The sequence below is a fragment of the Eptatretus burgeri genome, chromosome 17, assembly GCF_056783735.1.
Source record: "Eptatretus burgeri isolate ZD-2024b chromosome 17, Ebu_testis_v1, whole genome shotgun sequence".
Taxonomy (NCBI): domain Eukaryota; kingdom Metazoa; phylum Chordata; class Myxini; order Myxiniformes; family Myxinidae; genus Eptatretus; species Eptatretus burgeri.
In genome coordinates this window covers 51,350,265-51,375,243 of record NC_140977.1, presented here as the reverse complement: position 1 = coordinate 51,375,243, position 24,979 = coordinate 51,350,265, and the positions used below count along the sequence as shown (strand labels likewise).

At 50.9% G+C, this 24,979-nt stretch overlaps 1 protein-coding gene across 6 annotated transcripts in view; it reads right to left on the bottom strand.

The window, feature by feature from the left end:
- The window catches only part of LOC147010087 (guanylyl cyclase C-like), a 164,561-nt gene that overhangs the window by 88,177 nt on the left and 51,405 nt on the right, over positions 1-24,979 (bottom strand). For all 6 annotated transcript variants that reach the window (XM_085861615.1, XM_085861614.1, XM_085861613.1 and 3 more), the window contains 3 exons: positions 24,441-24,520; positions 24,168-24,267; positions 21,126-21,213 (listed from right to left, as the gene is read on the bottom strand). In XM_085861615.1, coding sequence (XP_085717741.1) covers positions 21,126-21,213; positions 24,168-24,267; positions 24,441-24,520 — 268 coding nt within the window. The remainder of the gene's footprint in view (positions 1-21,125; positions 21,214-24,167; positions 24,268-24,440; positions 24,521-24,979) is intronic.

The following is a 24,979-nucleotide window of genomic DNA, read 5'->3' as shown; positions in this document are numbered from 1 at the left end:
ACCTTCACCTCGCTTCCTCGCATCGAAGCCATGGCCTACGTGCATGTCAGCACGTACGTAGGCGGAGTCCAATGTGCCAGGCGGGGTTTCTTTGAGGCATTGGAATCTTGGATTTCGCTCCAAATACGGGCATGGCGCCCCTCTCAGCCAATTGGAGGGGTGCGAGCGAGATTGCCGTCGGGCAGCCAATGAGAGAGGGCCACGCCTGAACGGACAGAGCTGGAGATAAAGAAAGGAAAGGACAGCTGAGGATAAGTGTGGCGGATCTGCTGGAAAGAAAGGAGAGTTTTGGTTGTCGGGACGAGCGCTGAGCGGAGCTCTGGACTTTGATTGCTCTTGCTGGCACCTGGTTCTTCGGGCCGTTTTCTCAAGCGGGTGTTCTGGGCTCTGCTCATCCCGTCGCTGGCGCCTGGTTCTTTGGGCCGTTTCCTCGAGCAGGTTTTCTGGGCTCTGCTCGTCCCGTCACTGGCACCTGGTTCTTCGGGCCGTTTTCTCAAGCGGGTGTTCTGGGCTCTGCTCATCCCGTCGCTGGCGCCTGGTTCTTCGGGCCGTTTCCTCGAGCAGGTTTTCTGGGCTCTGCTCGTCCCGTCACTGGCACCTGGTTCTTCGGGCCGTTTTCTCAAGCGGGTGTTCTGGGCTCTGCTCATCCCGTCGCTGGCGCCTGGTTCTTCGGGCCGTTTCCTCGAGCAGGTTTTCTGGGCTCTGCTCGTCCCGTCGCTGGCGCCAGGTTCTTCGGACCGCATCTCGAAGCTGGCCTGGTTTGCTCGTGTCAGCCAAACCACACGAGGTGGACAGGTCCATGTACTTCTGGGTATGTGAGTGTGTCTGTCGGTGGGCCCGTCTGTAAGTCGTAAATTGTTAAGTGCCTTCGCTGTACATTATTTGCCTTGCATCTCTTATAGTCAGATAACTCTGCTCCTTGCGTGCTCCCCCCTTCCCCCCTTTATAAATAAACCCATGTGTTAAATGTATCAGCTCGTTTTTGTGGTTCTTCCATTGGTTTAACGTGGTGAGTGTTGGGAGAAGTAAAGAAGGCCGTTGTTGCCGTAGTGGTGTGCATTTGGGACCGACGGAAGCTCAGTGACCATCCGCTCGGGTCACGCACGGGTCGAGCACGCATACAGCTCGACCCGTACGAGTGCCGTCGCGGGTGTGAATACTCGGTAGCTCGCCACGTGGGTCTAGCTATTTTTAAGTTTGGCAAATAACCCTGTACCACGTGGTGGAATTATTGACGATTCACGGTCTGGTAAGAGACCCGTACCATCGGAGTTTTCCGAAAAGTACGATCTAGATTCCGGGTGTTCGGTAGAGTCGACCCTACTGCCCCACCTCGCGGTCGTGCTCGCAGCCGATACCCGGCCCGCAACAATATCACTGAAGAACCACTGACCGTTCATGAGCCTTCTCCATTGAGCTTGGGCAGTCAGATCTCCATGCGTTTCTTGCAGTAACAAGACGTCCAGGTGTCAACGCCGTGTCAGATCTTTTCCCTGAACTTTGCGTTCTAAACGAGCACCGCCGTTAATGTTTCGACTTGTGAAACTAACATTCATGTGCTTAGAAAGGGAAAGAAGAAAAATAAATAAATAAGAGAAACACACCATAAGGACCTTACTTAAGAAGCTCCTGTCGAGCTTTCTGGATCATTTTTTTAAACCTGCACTTCTGAGGCTCAGTGAAATTTGGGGTGACAGGGTTACGCACAAGTTCTTTCAATTTCGTAATTAACACCGGAAGATCAGGGAAATTATCTTTCAGTTAAATATTCCTCCTACGATAAGAATTCCACAAGAAGTCCCGAAGCTCGTCATCCGAAGGTCTGCTTTCAGCCTTTAGAATCTGAGAGGACTCATCTTGACCTTCACCATCAGATTCCTCAAATGGGGAATCAATTGGTGTTTGAGTTTCATTGTGGGCATCACATGATTGCTCGGTTTCAATGAAAGAATCTTCTTCGGAAGCCTTATATATCAGAGTTACGTCTGGGGATTCTTGGGAATGTAAGAGAGGGGACTCCGAGCTTGTCCGTGACATGGCCACGGTGCTCGAGTCATGTCACTCTCCATTGGAGAATTTAAACTATCCTCCATTGTTTCCTCAGTGTCCTTATTTGCCTCGTTTAATGCTTTGTTGGAGAGAGACTGTAAAAGTTTCTCTTCCTCCTGTGACTGATTCCTGGATATGGGAGCAGTCTACATAAGGAACGTACTTGTACGAGAGGACGTTCTCTGTGGGGTTAGAAACACTGATTGGGATTGGTAGGTTCGATGTGATTGTTTCATTGATAACGTTTGTACAAGCGGACGCTTCTGGATTACTTTCTTCTTCCAGAAAGGCAAATCTGTTATTACATGGAATTCCAGTAATTACATTTTCACTGATTTGCCTTTGACCAGAAGGTGACACACGTGTTGCAAAGGATTTACGTTTCTTAACTTTTGAGACGGTCATGAACGCCTCCCTCACTTACACAATCCATTGGCTCATTGGGAGGGGGCGTGTCCACTTGTTCAGCCGGTTTATCCTGTGTCATTGGGAGGGGGCGTGTCCACTTGTTCAGCCGGTTTATCCTGTGTCATTGGGAGGGGGCGTGTCCACTTGTTCAGCCGGTTTATCCTGTGTCATTGGGAGGGGGCGTGTCCACTTGTTCAGCCGGTTTATCCTGTGTCATTGGGAGGGGGCGTGTCCACTTGTTCAGCCGGTTTATCCTGTGTCATTGGGAGGGGGCGTATCCACTTGTTCAGCCGGTTTATCCTGTGTCATTGGGAGGGGGCGTATCCACTTGTTCAGCCGGTTTATCCTGTGTCATTGGGAGGGGGCGTGTCCACTTGTTCAGCCGGTTTATCCTGTGTCATTGGGAGGGGGCGTGTCCACTTGTTCAGCCGGTTTATCCTGTGTCATTGGGAGGGGGCGTGTCCACTTGTTCAGCCGGTTTATCCTGTGTCATTGGGAGGGGGCGTGTCCACTTGTTCAGCCGGTTTATCCTGTGTCATTGGGAGGGGGCGTATCCACTTGTTCAGCCGGTTTATCCTGTGTCATTGGGAGGGGGCGTGTCCACTTGTTCAGCCGGTTTATCCTGTGTCATTGGGAGGGGGCGTGTCCACTTGTTCAGCCGGTTTATCCTGTGTCATTGGGAGGGGGCGTGTCCACTTGTTCAGCCGGTTTATCCTGTGTCATTGGGAGGGGGCGTGTCCACTTGTTCAGCCGGTTTATCCTGTGTCATTGGGAGGGGGTGTGTCCACTTGTTCAGCCGGTTTATCCTGTGTCATTGGGAGGGGGCGTGTCCACTTGTTCAGCCGGTTTATCCTGTGTCATTGGGAGGGGGCGTGTCCACTTGTTCAGCCGGTTTATCCTGTGTCATTGGGAGGGGGCGTGTCCACTTGTTCAGCCGGTTTATCCTGTGTCATTGGGAGGGGGCGTGTCCACTTGTTGAACTGGTTTGACTTGTACGTCATTGGGAGGGGGTATATCCACTCGTTCAGCCGCTTTATCCTGTCCGTTCGTTGAAAGGGAAACGTTAACATTAATCTACGAGTCGTTGTTATTCCGTTCGGCCATGGAAAGCTGCGTTTTTCGAAGAGGGCAAAACTGTTTCATGTGTCCCACTGCACCACAACCAAAGCACTTCAGGGTGTCAGTTTTAACATATACTTGGTAGTCGTGACTATTTACAGTGAAATTTAAAATGACGTTCAGAGAGGGATAATCCTTGTTGAGTACCATAAATAGTTGTTGTAATGTACTGAAATGGAAGATGCTTAGCAGGCAGACACGAGCGGAGGAACAGTCGAGCCGGGCTGTGTTGCACAAGCGCGAGCGCGGGCGTACTCTGCTCGGCGGCTCCCCTTTATTACGTATGCACACGCACAAGCCGCGTTCGACTACTGCATTCCTACGACGCCTCAGGCGGCGCGCACACCTTATATCCCTTGCAGATACGATGACCACTCCGACCACTCCCACACCACCATGCCCTTCCCCGTAGGCCCGCAGACTCCACCACACTCCTCCCCCCTAAAACTATGATTATTAAATGATCACCATTATAAGAAGCATAACCAACACGAAGGACTTCGGTATAATAATCATGCAAACAAAATGAAAACAGCGAAGTACAACAGCACACCACATCATATAATGCGTGAAAGCGGGTTAATGGAGCTGGCCCGACCAGATTTCGAAGACACAGCACACCCCCCCCAAACTCTGGCCATGTTGCCGATATGAAGCAGCAAGGCGAAAAAAAACCACAGCAGCCCTACCCAGCGGAAACGCCCCCAGGCGGCTCATGCTGACATGGCCCTCGCCGAGGTCGTGGCGATCTTTCGAGCCAACCTCCCCCGGCACCATCAAACGCCTCCGGCCCACTCCCCCAGGCAGACCCGACGTAGATAAACATTCCGAGGCCGGAAGCCCGCTGTCTGGAAGCCGTGGCGCCAGCGGCAGCCTTGATCGACCTTGGCCGGGGGTGCTGAACAGCGCCGCTGGCTGTACGCACTTAATGCTCCAAAACAACTCACGCACCACAATCAGTTGAGACGCCAACGCCCGTCCAAACGCCCTTGAGCGAACACAGAGAGCTGCGCTCGCAACCAGAGGTGGGGGTAACGCCGACCAGTGCACCAGTCTTGGTTCCGAGTCGATCTCCGAGACCCACATGGCAGCTAGACGGTCGCAATTCCATTTAAACCACACTTCAATCATAGGCTCGTTATAAATCACTACGAACATCACCTGAAGCATTGCAAACTCATTTTTTCGTACAGCGCGGTCTTTTGATAAACTCCCAGCACTTGACAAAGCAACTATCTGCGTCCCGGGACAATGGAAGGCCAACCCAACCTTTTTATTTGCCACCACTGCTCCCACCTCACATTGATCATAATACCAACCCCATTGACTGATCTCCGCCAAATCCACTTTCACACGAGAACTGCTGGCATTTATTCCAACAACGTTAAACTGCATCACTAGAGCAAGGAAAAACACATATGCCATGAACAACAACCCACAACCCACATCACGAGTCCGTTTCTTGGTTGTCGACTCGATGTTGTGACTCGCGACTCCCTTTAACGCCACGGGCTCACCGCCACCTGTTGAAGCTGCCTGAACAACACCGACGCGCATTGCCTCACGAACACTGCCGAAGCACGGGAATTCATCGCGAGCGAAGTGCGGGAACTCATCGCGAGAGCTGATACGGCTCTCGCCGCTCCCGAACCGCACATCACTGCCGCCGGCAGCAACGAACGGTCGCTCCCGCTGCATCGACGCGCCCCCGCCGCCAGAGCCTCGCCCTCGGTACTCGACGAAGGCCTCGAAGAGAGCACTGGCACATCTGGAGGTACGAACCGGAGATCCAGTCCGAGGTGCGCCAGCCAGTCCCGACCCAAAAGGGGGGGCCCCTCCCGTCGTACAACGAACACCGAGAGCCGGACGCGTCGATCTCGGTAGCGCACTGAGACGTCAGCCCTCGCAAGCGGTGCAATCGCTTCACCGGTGTACGTGTATAACGACAAGGCCGTCTTGACCAGGCGAATACCGCGAAGACCACGAGCCGCCTGCTCACCCATGACCGACACTGCAGCCCCGGTATCCACGCAAAACACAGTCGGTTGGCCATTCACATCGACCTCAACCGTGAAAGGCGTCGTCATCTCCGAACCAACGGAAAACAGACTCAACCGTGGTTGCATCTCCTGCTCCGGCTCGCCGGCATCGTCATGCCCCGGTTGCAGGCTGATCTCCAGGTCACTGGGGTCCTCCCGCACCTCGTCATCCAAGACCTCAACGGAGGCCCCCGCCATCCGACACACACGCTTCAAATGTCCCACCTTGTGACAATGCAAACACACGGTGTTCTTACACGGGCACATCTGTCGCAGGTGCGGTCCCCCACACCCCCAGCACCCCCGGAAAGCCCCTTCGCTCCAGGTGCGACCGTGCTGCGGTGCCCCTTCGCTCCCGGTGCGACCGTGCTGCGGTGCCCCTTCGCTCCCGGTGTGACCGTGCTGCGGTGCGTGCCCTCGTCCCGCACCGCTAGGCGTGCGTGCAACCTGCGGCACTTGTGCCATCGCGCGGACTCCGGGCTGCGCGACCTGCGGCACTTGTGCGGTCACCGCGTGGACCTCGGGATTAGCCGCCATGCCCCAGCTGGAGCTACTCATTACGTCCTGGCCAGCAATGGCGTGGACATCCGTGAGTGTCTGCTCGACAGATGAAGCAGTCGCGACCGCCGAGTCGAATGTGATGTCGGTCAACCGCAGGATGGCTGCTTCCATCTTTGCGTCTCGTAGACCAGAAATAAAACGATCTCTGAGCCGTGCCGGACGCTCCTCTGTCGTGAATTTGCACGGCACAGCCGAATGCTTCACCCGTGCTACGAAGTCCGCAACGCGCTCCTCGCCACCCTTAGTGAGATGATCGAACTGGAACCGCGCGAGATGTAATGACTTCTCTGGCGCCAAGTGGGTCTTCATTTTCGCCACGATGTCCTGAAAGGATAGCACGTCATCACTGGGCCTATTTGGAGCCACAAAATCACTCAGCAGCCGGTAGTGCTCCGTTGATAGCGAGGCGAGCAAGATCGCCTTGCGTTTCTCTTCATCCTCTACATCATTCGCCCGAAAGTAGCAACCTAACTGTTCAGAAAACAACTCGAACTCATCTCCCCCGAACACGGGTACACGTCCGTGCGCCGTGCCCCGACCTTCTGCCACGCTCGTGCTGGCGAGACCCTTGGCTCCGTAGCTTGGAACCGCCCTGCACACGCCGATCCGAATATCCTCGTCAGCCAACTGTAATGTACTGAAATGGAAGATGCTTAGCAGGCAGACACGAGCGGAGGAACAGTCGAGCCGGGCTGTGTTGCACAAGCGCGAGCGCGGGCGTACTCTGCACGGCAGCTCCCCTTTATTACGTATGCACACGCACAAGCTGCGTTCGACTACTGCATTCCTACGACGCCTCAGGCGGCGTGCACACCTTATATCCCTTGCAGATACGATGACCACTCCGACCACTCCCACACCACCATGCCCTTCCCCGTAGGCCCGCAGACTCCACCACAGTTGTCTGCGGAAACACATCACGTGACTGGCACGTTCATCTTAAGGGGGACACTCAGTGTCCATAGCGCTGCAGCGCTTTCAAGATTTAATTACTGCTCAGGAATGGCGGTACATTTGAGATAACCACTTTCTGAGCAGGAGTATCTAAAGGATACGTCATCACAAAGTGTCCAGAGTCGAGGGACAGGCCTTGTTGAACGATGAGAGTAACGTGCTCTTCGTGGGACACAAACACAACTCGTTTATTCATCCGTTTACTCGACACGTACCTCACCAAACCCGATGATGTTCCCGATCGCGAGAACAATCGCTTCCACCGAAATGCCCTCCCGTGGAGAGCATGCGCCGCCACTCTTGCGCGAAAACCGTTCGAACGCGACATATCGCTGCGAACGAGCGGCCACCATGTTTCAACACTTCGACGCTCGACGTCTTCCTAACTCAGGGAGAGGAAGAGTTACCAATACACTCCAACGTTTCAGAACCTTGGGAAAGGGAGCGCCAACCGAACAAAATAAGGAAAGATAAGCCAAATTAAAAAGCAAAATAAAAGTTCAAAGCGAAAAGTTTTTGAATTTTGAAACGACGAACAGGGAACCGCCTCGAAAACCGACGATACCATGACTAGCGGCATGACGTGCTCTCGTTCGTTGTCGTTCGTTCTCGTTCCCTCTCTCTCTCTCGCAAGGGGAAACCTCACGAACACAGATGAACGAAATGGGGAGTGTGGAAACACAAACCAGCACAACGGAGGACAAATACTCACAACACGAAGCAAGAAGCAGCCATGACAGTACACACAACGTACAAACGGCCAGCAGGGGGCGAGAGAGAGAGAGAGAGAGAGAGAGAGAGAGAGAGAGAGAGAGAGAGAGAGAGAGAGAGAGAGAGAGAGACAGACAGACAGACAGACAGACAGAGAGAGAGAAAGAGAGAGAAAACGAGAGAGAGAGGAGCACGAGAGAGAGCACGAGAGAGAGAACGAGAGAGAGCACGAGAGAGAGCACGAGAGAGAGAGAGAGAGAGAGAGAGAGAGAGAGAGAGAGAGAGAGAGAGAGAGAGAGAGCACGAGAGAGAGAGAGAGAGCACGAGAGAGAGAGAGAGAGAGAGAGAGATATATATATATATATATGAGGCTGTCTTTGGGCCTCTCACTCTCTCACCACAGGCTGGTCGGTGGTCTTTCTGTCTTCTACCGTCTCCTCTCCAGCCTCCCCTCCCCCCCCCCCCACTGCTCTATCTGTGATTTCTCCCCACCACATTTCCGCAGGGTGCTCAAGTTCCTCCAACAACCCCCTTCTGGTAAAACTACAAAATCACAAATCACTGCTCACCTTCACTCTTTCATTCCTCTTTTTCCCGCCTTTGAAATAAACTCCCTCACTCTATTCAATCCCATTAGAGATAGCGAGAAAGAGGGATAGAAAGATCTCTTTCTCTATCTCTTTCTATCTCTCTATCTTGAAGCCTGGTGTTGGCGCAGTGGTTCAGGCAGCGGCTTGGGATCCAAAAGGTCCTGAGTTCAAGCCAAGTTGGGCCACTGAATTAATACACCAGGGGGTTGACTCAGCCTGTCATCCTTCCGAGGTCGGCAAAGTGAGTACCAGTGTACTGGGCCGGTGTATACCCCGGTTAAAATAGGTGTACCATATCCCTGTGTCGTAAGAGGCGACCAGGGTTGCGTCAGGAAGGGCATCCGGCGTAAAACATGTGCCAAATCACGATGCGGATGATACGGATGATCCGCTGTGGCGACCCCTCACGGGAGCAGCCGAAAGAAGAAGAAGAAGACTATTCAATCCCATTCTTTCCTCCAGGCCTTCAAAACAGCTGTTCACCACCACCTCTTATCATCCCCCTTTAATCCACCCCAAACCCACCCCCTTCAAATTCCCTGCTTTCCTTCCTGAAAGTCCCTGTAGTGTCCATCTTGTATTCCTCATGTTCCCTGCCCCATCCCTCTCCCTTCCACAGATCTACTAATGTCTCTGTTCCCCACTGTTTTGTCCTTCCCACTCCCGCCCCTCGTCTCATGCCCCCCCCCCCCCTTGTAGTTCTTTGTGTGTTAGCTCTCATACGAGCCTCGATAAGGTATACAAAAAAAAAAAAAAACATAAGAGAGGGAGAGACGGGGAGAGAGGAAGAGATGGGGAGAGGCAGAGACAGAGACGGAGATAGAGACAGAGACAGAGACAGAGAGAGAAGAGCATCCTGCAAAATAAACACAACGAGGTGGACAAGTTTGAATTTTATATTACCAGTCTCGCTGCTCCCTGTGGGAGTGGCAGAAAGGTTAATGTTATTATCCTCTCTGCGGTATATAGATTACAGTAGATCTAGGCTCAGGTCCATTTCTCTGTGGTGGACAATAAATATTGTTGCGGTGATGGATACCGAAACACCAGCTTGTCACTCAGGGGGATTAATCCTCGGTGGAGCCGGACCTGGGGCCACCGCTCACAATTAACAATGCAGTACGGTGGATGATTTTAGAACCACGAACGCCACCCAGTCACCCATGAGTTATTGTGTCCACCGTCTAATTATTCCATTTAACTAGAGGTCACGTGGTTATCTGAGCGGGGAGCATGCCCTCGGCAAAGCACCAATATTATCTGATTAGATTTTAATTAGGGCAGCCGAGCGTTTTAACCGCTGGTTCGTGCCGACTATTTTTTGGTCAAATCTGTGGTAATTACCTCCCAGTCTATCTCGGTTCGAACCATGCTAGACCAATAGAAGGAAAAGACAAACACGGACAGGTTGGAAATCGACAAATAATTTATTAATAATAAAATTAACTAGCCAAACCCGCGCTCTGCGTGAAGTTTCTAAAGTGAGGGTTCGTTAGGATGTCAATATTTCCAGCGTTCTCAATGTGATTTATCGAATTTCTTTAGACTAGTGCGTGCCCGTACATGCGTGGCCATACGTGCAAAAATAAATAAATAAATACAACTTTCAAACCGCGTGCCATAAACAACAACCACACAGGCCGTTCCTTCGCTCTCATGTGCCCGTATGTGCAAAAAAAACAAAAAAAAAACTTTCAAACGGCGTGCCAGAAACAACCACACAGGCCGTATCTTCGCTCTTGCATGCCCATACGTGCGTGGCTGTACGTGCGTGGCCGTACGTGCAAAACAACAACAACAAAAAACCTTTCAAACTGTGTGCCAGAAACAACCACACAGGCCGTTCCTTCGCTCTCGTAAACGACGACTGGATTGGGGCATTGCGTTTATCTATAAATGCGCATAAGAAATCGAGAAATTATTAGAATACAGTAAGTCATCACGATCCGGAAGTCTGTATGTTGTAACCCGTAATGGGGAATGCGCTCTAACTTGGCCATAACTTGGGAACCACTTGTCCGATTAATTTCAAACCCTTTGAAAGGCAAACAAACAGAGATTGCTGGAATTATAGATAGATAGAAGATAGATACTGTGGGTGCAAAACGCCAAGCAACGTGTCCTGTCATTGGCGATAAATGGCCATAACTTGGGAACCACTTGTCCAATTAATATCAAACCTTGAAAAGGCACATACTCAGGGTCCCAGCAATATACCTGGCAAGTTTCAATTAGATCGGACCAGTGGTTGTCGCGAAACAGCGGTCACAGACAGAGACACACACATGCACACTGCTGGAATTATAGATAGATACAATGTTTCTTACATTTTTTGTGTCAAATTCACCTTCTGAGGTAGTCAGCATGTGCAGAAGAGGGTTTTACATTGCAGACGCTGTTTTCTCGGAGTGGCATTACGCCCCTCAGCGGTGACGGTCGACAGACGTAATGACGTCAGCGAATGACTGATGTCATTACGCCTCTCAGCGGTGACGTCACATGTCGCCATGCAAATTAATGTAAAAATTAGAAAATCGCCAAAAATTCCCAAAAATTCCCAAACCTCTCCGTCTGGCGTGATCTCACATAGCCCGTGCTGTTCATTAAACCACAGACAACCCGCATTCCGAAAGTGGCGACAATCCGTCCGGCAGTTTCGGAGGAGAAACGTCAAATTACGCAGACGTTAACAGAAATAATATATGGGAGATAAATGAAAAGAACTTTTTATTTGCTGAGGTAAATAAATAATTTCAAAGCAAAATCAATCAAAATGCCAGGAAAGAGACAAAGAGCAGAAGCTTAACGGGGGTTGACTTACTTACAGCTAAACACAGACAAGGGTACCCAACGGATTATTCAGGGGGAGAAAAACGTTTCACTCACCAGAAAGTTGTCCGTGAAGCAAAAACGTTCTGAAATGCGTGCGTGCGTGTCACGTCCGTCGCCAGCACCCAGCTTTGTCGTGCAGCCTCTCGAGAGGCGGCCTTGAACGCCAGTCCACACGCTCGCTTGCCGAATCGTCTCGCTGTTGGCACTGGCCAGACACCCACACACACGCTCCCTTCTCCTCTTTTGCACGCCTCCACCCGCTTCTCTCTCGTACCTCTTTCTTTCACACTTTTTTATTATCTCAGAACGTATCTCTTTCTTCTTCAGAACGTATCGTTTTCGCTTTCCCCCACTCTCAAAACGTATCTCCTCACAGAACGTCTCTCTCGCTTCAGAACGTCCCTCTTTCACCTTTTCCTCTCCAAACGTCTCTCACAGAACCTCTTTTTATATCTTCGGGGTGTCTCTACGGGGTGCCGTCCACCCCAAGCTCACCCCACCCCACTGGGGCACGGTTACCATGACGACCCATGCGCTCTCAAAAAAGCGGGCGTCGGAGCTCGCGAAAGAATGCTGCTGAGGAAAAACGAGGGCGGGCTCTCTCCGCAGGGTGCCGTCCACCCCAAGCTCACCCCACCCCACTGGGGCACGGTCAGACAGACAGACATCAAATTGCATATTTTCAATGACATAAAAATAGAAAAGACATATCAGAAAAGTATTGTTACGTTGGATGGAGTACGTAATAGGTAAATTATAATTATCATTGCCCGTGTGTTCGAGTAGCTCAGCAGATTCTTCTGTAACAGGGATTTGTTAGAGTGAAGTTGTCTTGTTATTGTTTCTGCCATGAGAGGGTCCCGGTTGACATTAACATAAGGTCAGTACGTGTTGTTCATTTTCATTTTCTCTGCAAACCAGGTGAGGTGCTAGGTTAGGAAAGAAGAAAAGGCATCCCGTGTGTGTTGATATCACACCACCCACATCGCGGCCCAAATTCGTCAAAACTGGTGTCCAACGTGGTATCGACACCTCAAAGACCCCAGAGGGTGCATTGCCATTGGCAAACTGCAGTGCGTCACACGAATGGTACGGTCGGTGGCGGTTACGACACCGCGTATGCATGGCGTCATCACCACAGGAGTGAGGTGCCCCCCTCACAGACCGGCACCACTGTTTGAGCAAAGGATGTTTAGACATGCGGGGCATGGCCATGAGGGAGGGCGATTAAAGACACGACACACATGCTATTCGCTCCTCTCTTCTTTGGGGTTTGTCCTTCATTTTGGGGGTTTTGATGTTGGTGATTGGCTCTCCTCGTCTGGGCTTCGCAAGCTTCAAGTACCACTGGCGGTTCACTGTTCTCCCCGACTACCTTACATACAAGTCTGCCTGCTGCTTCGCTTTATCAATTTACTTCGCCAATGGGATGCTTTGCCTGTTTGCTGGTCCATGCCAGAGCTGGAGACCTGCTCAGGTGGAGCGTCATGGAAGCCGGTACCGGTGCCCTTTGAAAAAAAGACCTCACCTGGTTCACCTCATTATGTGTGAATGATTGTGTTCTTGTGACCATTACATTTTACACTGTATGAAGTGTTTTTCATCCGTGTTATACTGGTTGTACATTTATTTATTGATTTGTTACCTCTGCCACTGAAGATGGACAGAGGTTATGTATATTAAACACTGCTTGTCTGTCTGTCTATTTGTCTGCCTATGAGCAGGATATCTCCAAAAGTTATTGACGGATTCGGATGAAAATTGGTGGATAGTTTGGGTGTGTTTCGAGGACGAATGGATTCGATTTTGGTGAAGATCCAGGTCCGGCCTATCGGTGGGATACAAAACATAAACCGTTCAGCCTGGCGGAGGTTAAAACCAGTAACATTCACTTTTAAATGACCAGCAGTATCAGCAATTCCGTGACCGGGCCGCACGAGGAGCAAAATCCACTAGACTAGGGTCTCTTTCCTGTTGATAATAAAATCAGAACATCCCCACCGTCGAAGGGTTGGCTTTGGAAGACCAGTTAACGCAACAATATTAAATGTCTCCATGACTTGATTTTATTTTTTTTAATTATCTATTCCATCTCAATATCAAATTTCCAAAACAATCGGAGAAAAACAGATCGAGCCATGGAGTATGTGAAACGCCCCTCGAAAGATTAGGTATATGCTTATGATATCATCTATATATTACTGAAACTCTCATCTTGTATGTATGTATGTATGTATGTATGTATGTATGTATGTATGTATGTATGTATGTATGTATTGTTGCGAATTCGCGCCCGCCGGCGTGCGAACGGCCGCGTAACTCGAATCGTGGCATGTCGCCCACCGGACGGACAATTCTGTCGTGACCCTCTCGGAACAACGCCGGGAGCTAGTCATGTGTGGGGGTTTAACCTCACCACGATCGTGCCAATTGCCCACCCGCGCAGGCTCGCCAAATTCGATCTACCTAAGTACCTGCGCGAATGGTAGACTGGGCGATCGTACCACGCCACAGGCCGACTCCGGACACGAACCGCTTAAGCGGTCCGTTCCGTGCGACAGTGATAACCGAGCGGTGTTATCGTCGGCCTTGACTGTTCAGATTAATTACTGGTAAATAAGAACAGAGTTCAATTTGTTCGACCACTTTATTAGCGTGGAACGACAATAATCAAACAAGTATTGAACAGGTTGAAACACCCACAACATCCCTGGCTCCGGCTCAGGCTGCGCATGCGCACTGGCACAGGGGACCGTCGATATGTAGAAATACCGTAAAGTACAATGTTCTCTATCTCCCTCCGAGTCTTTATTATGTTAATAGATAAAGGCTGAGAATATATTAAGTTTAATGAATGAACAAAAGTTGATATCGCCCATTTTGTGACTATTACATGGAGTAGTCCTTGTGCCAGGCAGGCACGCTGGTGGATCGGCGTTGACCTATTGCTGGTGCTGGTGGTGTCACATCGGGCCCCAGTGGGGATGGGGCTCTCGGGGTTTCAGGGGCCGATGGTGGCGTCTGAAGGATCGCGCGCCTCGGTGTGCCTCGTCCTGGTGCTGCTGGCGTGCCTGAAACGGGTGTAGTCTTGCGCTGGGGTGTGCATACTGACGTCAGTGCCGGCGTAGGCCCCGTTGGCGTCGCAGATGTCACGGGTTCGCTGTCGAGGTCAGGCAGTTGCGGTGTTACAACGGGTGCAGGTACAGTGATGCGGGTTGCTAGATCATCATAGATAGACCGGGGTGGCAGCTGGTCATTGCGAACTGGGCTAAACTTGCGCAGGAATTTCCTGTTCCGAAGTGTGACTCTGCCCGAGCCGTCGATCTTGATCACGTATTGATCGTGTTGGCATACCTCCACGATACTGCCTGTCTTGTCCCATTTTTTTGGGTGGAATCCTGTCTGGTTCTGTACGCGGACTAGGTCCCCTACAGCAAGTGGCGGAAGGCGTTTGGTGTGTTCTGCCCAGGTGTCGGCTGTGCGGATATGACGTTTGCGGAGGGCCTCCTCCCTCGCTTTCAGGGTCTCATGCCAAGTGTCGTGCGGTCTGTACTTCCCGGGGATAATTGGGATGAAATCGCGTATCGGGCGGCCGAAGACACACATTGCCGGGGAGATCTTCGTGTCAGGGTCAGGCGTGTTACGATATTGTAGTATCGCTCTCTGCACAGCGTCAGTGTCAAGTTCTCCCTGCGGGCTGGTGTTGTCCGTGATAAGTCGTTTCATTGTCTTAACTCCAATCTCCGTGCGACAGTTGCTGTGAGGGAAGGCCACCGATGACAAGCGGTGGTGTACGCCCCATCCGTGCAGGAATGACCTGGTCTCGGTGGAGGTGAACTCTGGTCCCGCATCCGACGCGAGCTCTTCTGGTGTCCCGTACATCACGAAGGTGCGACGTAAGTGGTTTATGAGTCCGGCGGCGCCACCCGTCGACTTTGAGATGATCGGCCAGTTCGAGTATCTGTCCACCGTCACAAGGTAGTGTGCACCCCTGTGTACAAAGAAGTCCGAGCACACTGCCTGAAAGGGGTAAACGACCGGAATAGGTGGAGTTGGTGGCACTCCAGGCTGTGATGGTGCCATCCGGTGGCAGTGTTCGCAGTTTTTCCGAGTGGCGCTGATGTCGGCTGACATGCCTGGCCAGAATACAGAGGATTCTGCGCGGGCGGTCATCATTGATACGCCCTGGTGGGCAGCGTGTAGGGCGCTCAGCACATCGCCGCGGAGTGAGGATGGTATGACTACTCGGTCCTTGTATAGGATCACTCCATCTGTCGATGTAATGTTCTCGCGGTACTGGTGATAGTCGCGAATTGTCTCTGGCATCTCGATTTTTGAGTCGGGGATGCCGTTCATTGTCATTTCCTCCAATATGTGCATATCGCCATCGCTGCTGGTGGCTTCCCTGACGCGATCCCATGTTACTGATCGCAATGATTCGAGGCCCGCGGAACACCATGCCAGGTTGTCCTCCTCGACGTCGTCGTCATACTCCGGCTCAGTTTGGCGTAGGAGGGACAGGACGTCGGTGTGCGTGCTTGGTTGGAGGTGGGTCGCTATGGTGGCATTGTCATCTGGAAGGTTCATGAGTGGAGGTCGCGTGGTGCCAACCGGCCTGCGCAACATGGCATCTGCCGCCTTGTTCTTCATGCCCGGGATATGTATGATGCGGAAGCGATAACGCAGGGTCTTCTCCTTGAGGTTCCTGAGGCGGGGGTTGGGTATGTCGTCAAGTGCTCTGTCCGAAAGTAGTTTCAGCAGTGGTTTGTGGTCTACCGCAACGATCAGGTTCTCGCAGCCCAGTACGAAGTAGCGCGCCTTGTCCAAGGCGTCCGCGACTGCGAGAGCCTCGCCCTCTATGGGCGCGTATCTGGATTCTGCCGCGTGTGTAAATCTGCTGCCGACCAGGGTTATTTTCCATCCATCAGTGCAGCAGAATGGTCTAACTGGCATGCATCGGCAGTGCTTTTGAAGCAACCAGAATCCGATTCCCTCCTTCGACCAGTCCGTGGCGATGCATGTTGGCTTAGTTTTGTCAAATATGCGGACACCGTGTTCGATCACGTCTTTCGACTTGCGGAATATGTCCTCTAACTCCATGGACCACTGGAAGCGTTCTCCACTTTTCAGGAGCTTCCGGAATGGCTGCATTCGTTCGGCCATACTAAAGGCGTATGCCACCTGGTTGACAAGCCCGAACCACGATCTGACGTCGGTGATGTTACGCGGTTGTGGGAAATCGTGGATTGCTTCCAGGTAGCGGCTGCACGGTCGCACGTCGGTCATGGTGATGGTGAAGCCCGCGAAGTCCACCGTGGGTGCGCTGAAGACAAACTTCTCCGGGTTGAGGATGATTCCATTCTGGCCGCATATATCCAGCCATTGGACCGCCTGGAAGTAGCTCCCCTCAATCGTGTCTGACAATAGTAGCGTGTCATCTACGCACTTGGTCTTGTTACCAATGTCCGCGACGATCTCATCGTATCGTCGTGAGTAACCGTCCCCCGATGCCATATACCCTTGTGGGGCAGATAGGTACCGGTAGCGCCCCCATGGAGTGATGAAGGTAGTCTTGTGGCGGTCGTCCTCGTGTAGGCGGACGCTATGGTAACCGTTCCATGCATCGAATACTGTCTTGCGCTTCCCGTTAGGTACGCGTCTCGCCTGGTGGAACGGGGATTGGGTGTGGTGGGTCTCGCGGAACGCATGCTTGTTCAAGGCCTGAAAGTCGACGGTGCGTCGCGGCTTGCCATTCTTTTTCGCGCAAATTACCATGCGGTGACGCCATGTCACCGGCGTGCCGACGGGTACTTCCTCCAACATGCCGAGCCGAACGTCCTGGTCGAGGCCTGCTTTTACCTCATCTTGCCAATGTATGGCCACAGAGATGGGAGTGTGATGGGCAACCGGTGTCGCGTTCTCACTGAGCACAAGACGTAGTGGCGGGCCGGTCATTCTCGGTAGTGGCTGGTGTGGGCACGTGTTGAATGTGCTCTGAGCATACATCCTGAGTAAATGTGACTGTAGTGCCTCTCTGTTGGCCTCGGTCGCTGGCATGGGGAGTGCGGTCGGCTTGGTCGGCGGCTCCGCGCTTCGCGGGCAGTCGCACAATTCCGAGGTCGTCAGATTCACGTCTCCGAGTGTCGGGAATCTGTCCGAGATCATTCCCAGGTCCATGCAGGCCGCGCAGGAGAGGAATATGCGGTCTGAAGAGTCCGTCACGTACGCGATTTGGCGATCTCCAATCTCCGAGCGTCGTCACTGTTACCGGCGAATCTGACTACCACGGCTCCGAGGATACAAATTCCTTTGTTGTTTGCGGCCTTCATGGTCATGGATACAGGTATGAGGTCCTCAGTACTCAGGCCCATTTGTTGGACGACTTTAATGCCGATCAGGCAGCTCTGGCACCCCGTGTCTGCCATAGCGGGTAGGGTTACCGCACGGGTGTGTTTCAGGAGGTTAAAACCCAGCGCTTTGTAATCCTCGCGCTTGTTGGTGAGAGTGAGGTTGACGTATGGCTGCGGGTCGGATATGCGTTTCATCCACTTATCGCACATATCATCGTACAGGTGGTGAGCGAGGGGAAGCGTGCGTATTTCGTCCTCTGTGCTGGCCATGGTGACCGTGCATAGCTCGACGAAGGCTGCCGCCTGCTCGTCGTACATCCCGTCGGTCTCCTTAGATGGGGGTCTTGCCGATCGGCCGCCCAGGCACACCTTGTCGAGGTGATTCTGGCGGTCACACTTCCGGAACTTTTTACCGTATCCGGGGCACTCGGCGCGTCTGGCGCGCCATTGAGGTGTTTTGCCGTGGCCCACCTCGCCGCAGTAGATGCATACTCCTTCGGGCTTGGCCTTCCGTTTTTCCGGCCTGGCTCCTACTCTGGCGCGGACATCCTGTCGCTTTCCCCGCCGATACGAACTACTGATCGCGTCCGTGCTCTGAGTGTCAAGCAGGCGCGATGCCGAGCGTTTTCCAGACTCTTTGGCCTCGATATACTCTATCATGTCCTTTAATGGCATGTCCTGGTTCTTCTCACCGAGTAGGTCAAGTTGTATTGCTTGGTCCGCGATGCCACGGGCAACCACGTTGCGCAATATCTCTTCCGTGAAGTCGTTGACCTGATCACACCCCGCCTTGGTGCACTTCATTTCATACTTGCACGTGTCCGCCTGCCCCTTGATGCGGGCGTGGAACGACCGGACGGGCTCCTCGTGTCCCTGCCGCATGTTAGACAGGGCCACACGAGCTACCATCGTGTTCTCCGTCCGGACGGCGAGCGCCTTCATGGCGGCGAGGACGTCTTCTTCATCGCTGCCCACGAGGCTCCTACCCGCCGCGCGAGTGAGGACCTTTCTCAGCTCCTCCTCACAGCACTCCAGTAGCTGCGGGACTATGTCGGGTCCGACAAGCTTAGTACCTGTTTTGTATTCGCCCCAGCGGGTTATGAAGTACGACCAGGCCTCGCCCGTTCCGGCCAGTGCTATGGAGGGACGCTTGAGTTTCTCCATCTTGGCATTCGAGCTCGCCGCCCTGGGGGCGGCGACGTGCACAGTGCCGTGTATACTCAACATGGCCGCCACCACTGCCGCCTCTGCGTGTGTAGCCATATAGTCACAACCCTCGATCGGGCACTCTGCTTCCACCGGCGCCATAGGAACAGTTATTCTGGAGTAAACGTTCTATTTTCGGTGATGCACACGTGTGTACAGTGTCCTGGGGGCGAAGATTGGGTACAGAACCCGAGAAATCCCAACTCACTGTCGACGTTCTCGTGGTCCGTTTTCACCCAGTCGTGTCCTCCTCAGCACCGACGATCTTTACTCGACTGCATCAAGTTGTTTGATTATAAATAAGAACAGAGTTCAATTTGTTCGACCACTTTATTAGCGTGGAACGACAATAATCAAACAAGTATTGAGCAGGTTGAAACACCCACAACATCCCTGGCTCCGGCTCAGGCTGCGCACGCGCACTGGCACAGGGGACCGTCGATATGTAGAAGTACCGTAAAGTACAATGTTCTCTAACTGGGATGTTGCACCCACTACGAACCCCTTACGTGATGCAAGATGGAGGGTCAATAAAAAGGAAAAGAGACGAAGCAGAGCGGGAACAGTTCAACAAGCACGCATTTTATTCACACGCACACACAGACAAGCACGGAAGGCACGTATTTACAGCCATACAATTATGCACAAAAAGCAAATGTAACAAAAGAAACGATGCAGAGCAACAACCGAATACGCGTACACATGGCAACACTTAAAACAATACTACTTGAGCCAGACTGGCGGCAACACACACATTTATACAAAAAGCAAAGGAAGGAAAAGAAAGAAAGAAGTCGCGACTTCCCTTTTATGGCTGGTGAGTCCCTCTCCCGCCACCGTCAGCGTGGTCGCGCCTGGCCCCGACCTCTCTTGCGGCCGGCGTACCCTCTCCGGCACTCCCCGTCTGGACGCGCAGGTCCACTTCACTACTGGCGCTCCCGAGTCTCCCGCCCGTGCCTTCGTGACAGGGCCGCTCACCAAGGCGCGGGCGTAGGACCTCTTCCCGAAGACCAACTCTCCACAAAACCAACCGAAGACCAACCAGAGCACCAGCCAAGACGAAGAGGAAGAGACGGAAGAGGAAGAGACGGAAGAGGAAGAGACGGAAGAGGAAGAGACGGAAGAGGAAGAGACGGAAGAGGAAGAGACGGAAGAGGAAGAGACGGAAGAGGAAGAGACGGAAGAGGAAGAGACGGAAGAGGAAGAGGCTCAAGAGTGCCGCGCCCGTGTCTGTTTTTTAGAGTGCGGGGCTCCGCCCTTCGCCCCGCCCCGTTCTCGGCTCCACCTTCCTTCGAGAGGATTCCCGAAAAGGGCGTTCCCTCACTCCCTCTCTCCACCCCGCCTCATGCGGGGGCCGGGGGAGTCAGTTTTTGGCTCTGGGCCAGATAATTATTCCCCAAAATGAGACCCCTCCTTCACATGACCTCTGACCTTAGATCTGCATCACCCCTCCTCCACTCCAAAGCGCGGGGAAGTCAAATGGAAGAAACAGGCGGGGAAACCTGCGCATCCTCGCAGTTCCCTCCTTGGCGCCTTTGTTTGCCATTCGGAAGCGGACGTCGTGGCGAAAATGTAGTAGCGTAGATGGTGGAGGTGGGGTGGTTGCAGTGTGGTTGGCGCTGTGATGGGGATGGCGTGGTTGTTGAGATGCTGTGTGTTTGAAATAAAAGATAGAACAGAAAATGGCTAACTGGAGGATCGCAGCCCGAATGGATCACATAAATTCCCTCTATACAACGGGTTTGGGCTAACTACACATGTACCTATGAAGATATCTCACCTGAGGACCCTTTATGGTGTAATGCGAATTTCCACAGCCGTAACAGTATGTTCCCGAAATACAGCCAAAACGGTACACAATAGCACAAAAAATTTCGGCCCACCTTACTCACCATTCGCCTGTGGTGTGCAGTATCAAGTTTCGTTCAAATCGGGCAACGAAAAAATTATTAAAAAATCAATTCCCCATTCAGTCAAGTACTCTTCGGGATTATTTGATCAATGCAAACAACCTCAGTGGTGTAGTTCGCTGGAGCTGTCTTTATTTTTTTGGAAATGATTTTGTAATCAACCGCTGTCACAATGGGAACCCAACAGGTTCACGGGTCATCTAGTTGGTTAACAAAAATGAAAACATTGTCAAACAGGGTAGAAGAGGGTTCAAAAGTTAACTTTGAGGTACCAGTGATGCCATGGGTGGCCAGAAATGTTACATTTCATTGTTTATTTTATTAGCTACAGAATGATTTTTCATTAATGTACGGTGTTTGTGTTGTGATCAGTGAAAAGCAACATAACCCCCTGACCTCCAGATGAAGATGAAGGCAATGATGAAGAAGAAGAGGATAATGATTAACACAATCAGAACATCTTTGGCCAGTTTTTCCCAACGTGCTGGAATGCAGAGGGGTAGGATGGGTCACAATATTAGACCAATGTTCTTCAGGTGTGTTCAACATTCCATGAGTCATTCTGCTATTTACGTGCTTGGCAACACTCGACAGTGAGTCATATTTTCTCCAAAGCCAACAAACTTGCAGTTTGCCAATACACCGCCAAAGCAACTTGTGAGGCAAATACAGTATACAGTATCGTAAAATAGGAATAAAATAGAAAAGGAATCCCAGTTTCATCATCGACTATCTCATTGTGCTTTGGACCAAGAAGTAACTGACACTTCCACGATTGAAGGTGGACAGAGGTTACGTTTTCACCCTCTGTTGGGTCGCCGAAATAGATGACCCTTATTGTCAGTAATTCTGTCTGTTTGTTTGGATGTTTGTTCGTTTGTCATCAGCATAATTGGTAGTAAACGTGGGCGGATTTTGACCAAACTCGGGTGGTAGGTACATCTTATGACCTCGTGCTTTGGAAATTGTGATGGTTGCTAGGGACGCTTTGGTTCCTTAGCAACAACCGAAAAACCTTCAAAATCGGTACCGTTCACGCGAAATCAATTCCGAAAGCCATTATCACACGTAGGGTTATGAAATTTGACACGAATGATCTGCAGGTGATGCTCTCAAATATATTCCAGTTTTTGTGATATATGGAATACTTTACCCGCAGCGCCCCCGACAATTAGGGTATGCGCGAAAATTGAAGGCCCCCAAGTGACCAGGTGAGTGCATCGATACGAATGAAACTTTGCAGGTTCATGGCACTCAATGAGTACTACAACTTTGCCTCAGGACATATTGACCGATTTCGCTTAGGTCAGGGGTCAAAGGTGCAAAAATCGATAATATATGAGAGCTGGAGGTGCCTTCGCGCCAAATGCTACTCCTCCTAGGGTTATGGTCGGATGGTCTTGAAAATTCACACTAATCGTCTGGAATACATTGTGCACAAACAATCGAGCCGGATTTTCGATTGAGATCTTTGTTCACCCACACCACCCCCTCGAACTTTGGGGATTTCCGATTTCAAACCGCATTTTCAGTACTTTTCATTCAAATGGATACTGAGTTGTTATCAGTAGATGGAACTGGATGAGATTTGATATGCATAATCTTAAGGTGATTCCCTATCCGCAATATGACATCCATTTTGCTCGACATCTTATAGTTTCCATGCTCGGCGACCCATCGCCGCCTACCAGCTTGTCTGCCTGTTAGTTTGTCTGTGAACAGGACATCTTAAAAAGTTGTGGACGGATTCGGATGAAACCTGGTGGATAGGTTGGTTGTGTGACAAGGAAGAATTAATTCGATTTTAGTGAAGATCTGGACCTGAATATGAGAATTATTTGGATCTGGGGATATAAGATCTGGGATTTCCCAAGTGATTAATTTTTAATCAAGTGATTCTTCACCAATGAGAGATAGGGCCCAAAACCATAAATAGCACGACATCTCAAAAAGTTGTGGTTGGATTATAACAAAACTCGGTGGAGTGACAAGAACAAGCCGATTCAATTTGGGTTTAGGGCCGAATCCAGATCTGGCTTATCAGTAGGATACAAAACATAAACTGTTCAGCTTAGCAGAGGTATGTTCTCTACCGAGTGCACTTCAAGCTCGTTATGAATTCCAACATTTCTCAGACCTTAAACGTTTTGGATGAAGCAAAAAGGCACAAGTTTCTATTCGGCCTCCATCTTTCCAACACTGTAAATTGGTTCTTTGAGGAAAGGCAGAGCTAATAGTGGGGCAGATAATAGCAATTTTTGAGAGGAATCGTGCAAATGATGATACAAGCATCAAATTTGGCACATTTGTTCTCCAGGGGATTCTAATCAAATCTGCCTGATTGGCCATTAGAAAATCCAAATTTCGAAATATTTGAAAAAAAATAAAAACTTCAAAAAAGTCAAGATCACAAATCAATGTTGGATGCTGGCTGAGATTGGTGAATGTTTCAGAAACATCATCAAAGACGTTCCAAGTCTGCCATGCAGTTTTCTTCCCTTCACCGCCGAAGGCAGACACGACGTCACATCCAGTGAACGCATGGAAGTATGGGATCCCTCCAGCTTTCTCAGGCCCCATTGCAGAAACTACCTCATGGACTGGAATCCATCACGCCTTGGCTCCTTGACCAAAGGCAATCCACATGTTCTCAAGACCTCCTTCCTGTAAGGATGGCAGTACAGATATTGCTATGACTAGTACGTCCGTGTCATTAGCCTTAATGATAATGGACTTGCTACCATCCGTCGTTGCATCCCTGGCGTGTACAAATATTCGAGTGTCAGCTTCTTCATGACAACATGGAGACACAGCATCCAGTGACTTCCTTGTGTTGCTAATGGCATCTTCTCCTTTTGTCACAATGACTGTGCTTGTCGTCTGTGCTTCACACATCTTTTCCGCAAGGAAGTGAAACAGCTCAGTCTTGTTGCTGTCATCTCGAAGAAAGCTTCTCCGGTTACTTGGGGTCTTACTGGTTCCTGTCACTCTTCTTCTGATTCCTTGCCCCCTTTTCGACTTTGCCTCGGACTTCAGAGTTGACTTCTTGTACACATCAAACACTATGTCCACCCTCTCGTACCTGGCACCTTAGGATTCCACCTTTGGGATGATGTCTTCTTTCGCATAGTCATCAAATATCTTTAAAGTGCGTGGAGGGAGGGCATTGATAAGTGCTGAGCCATCAATGATGACTGCATCTCCCCTTTGTTCTCTGTCTGGGATGTTCACTTGCTCTTCAAGAATTTCAGCCAGCTGTGACTTCAAATTTTTTTGAAGTTTTTTTTTTCTTTCAAATTTTTCAAAATTTGGATTTTCAAATGGCCAATCGGGCAGATTTGATCAGAAAGCCCTGCAGAACAGAAATGCCAAATCTGATGCTTGTATCGTAATTTGCACGATTTTTCTACTATCTACTACACTATAACTGTGACTCACTTTCATTGTGGTCCTTGGGTAGAATACCCCCTTCCCAAGGAAGTGTGCAGTTCGAATGTAGATTGAAGGACTTGCTCCTGGTACTGTACGTCCAAAGAACCTGGAACTCAAGGAGCAAATGATGTTGGCCGTCTCCGACTTTCAACAGATAATACTATTCACACCGCAAGAGTTCACACACAAAAGTAACTTGAACTTGAGCTTGATTGGTAATAGTTTCACTGGTCTACTCACAGTCTAGCACGACGGAGGACATCAATTGTTTCACATCACCTGTTTGCCTTGAAGCAGAAGAACCTCCAGGTCCATGTCTCGATTCCCATTGCTATCAATGTAAACCGGTCCCACCAGGCCTGTGGGTCAAGCGGACGGCGAACCACATTGCATCATTGGATAGGCATTTCGGGAACTCAACTTTTTCTCAAGCTGTGCACCATGCAAACACTCTCTCTCTCTCACCACTTCCATTCTTTTATAGAGGAGGTTTTTCCCCTCAGGTATCATGGCTGATCACAACACATGCTGTGAAAATGATGATGCCCCACAGTTGTATGACCATCATCATTTTGCCGATGAACTCACCACTTTATAGCATGTGAGCTTCCTGGTGCCAGGTTTTGAATCGGCCATACTTAAGACTCCGCCATAACCTACTTCCACAGCACAGTCTAATTTGGCTGAATGAGCACGCAATACACTTTCCTCCAATCAGGATCGAGGAACTGTGGCTCCTCATGACTTTCCTGACTCATGATTGGAGGATAATGATTTGTGACTTCCAGTCTGCACAGTCAGCTTGTGAGGCGAAATAG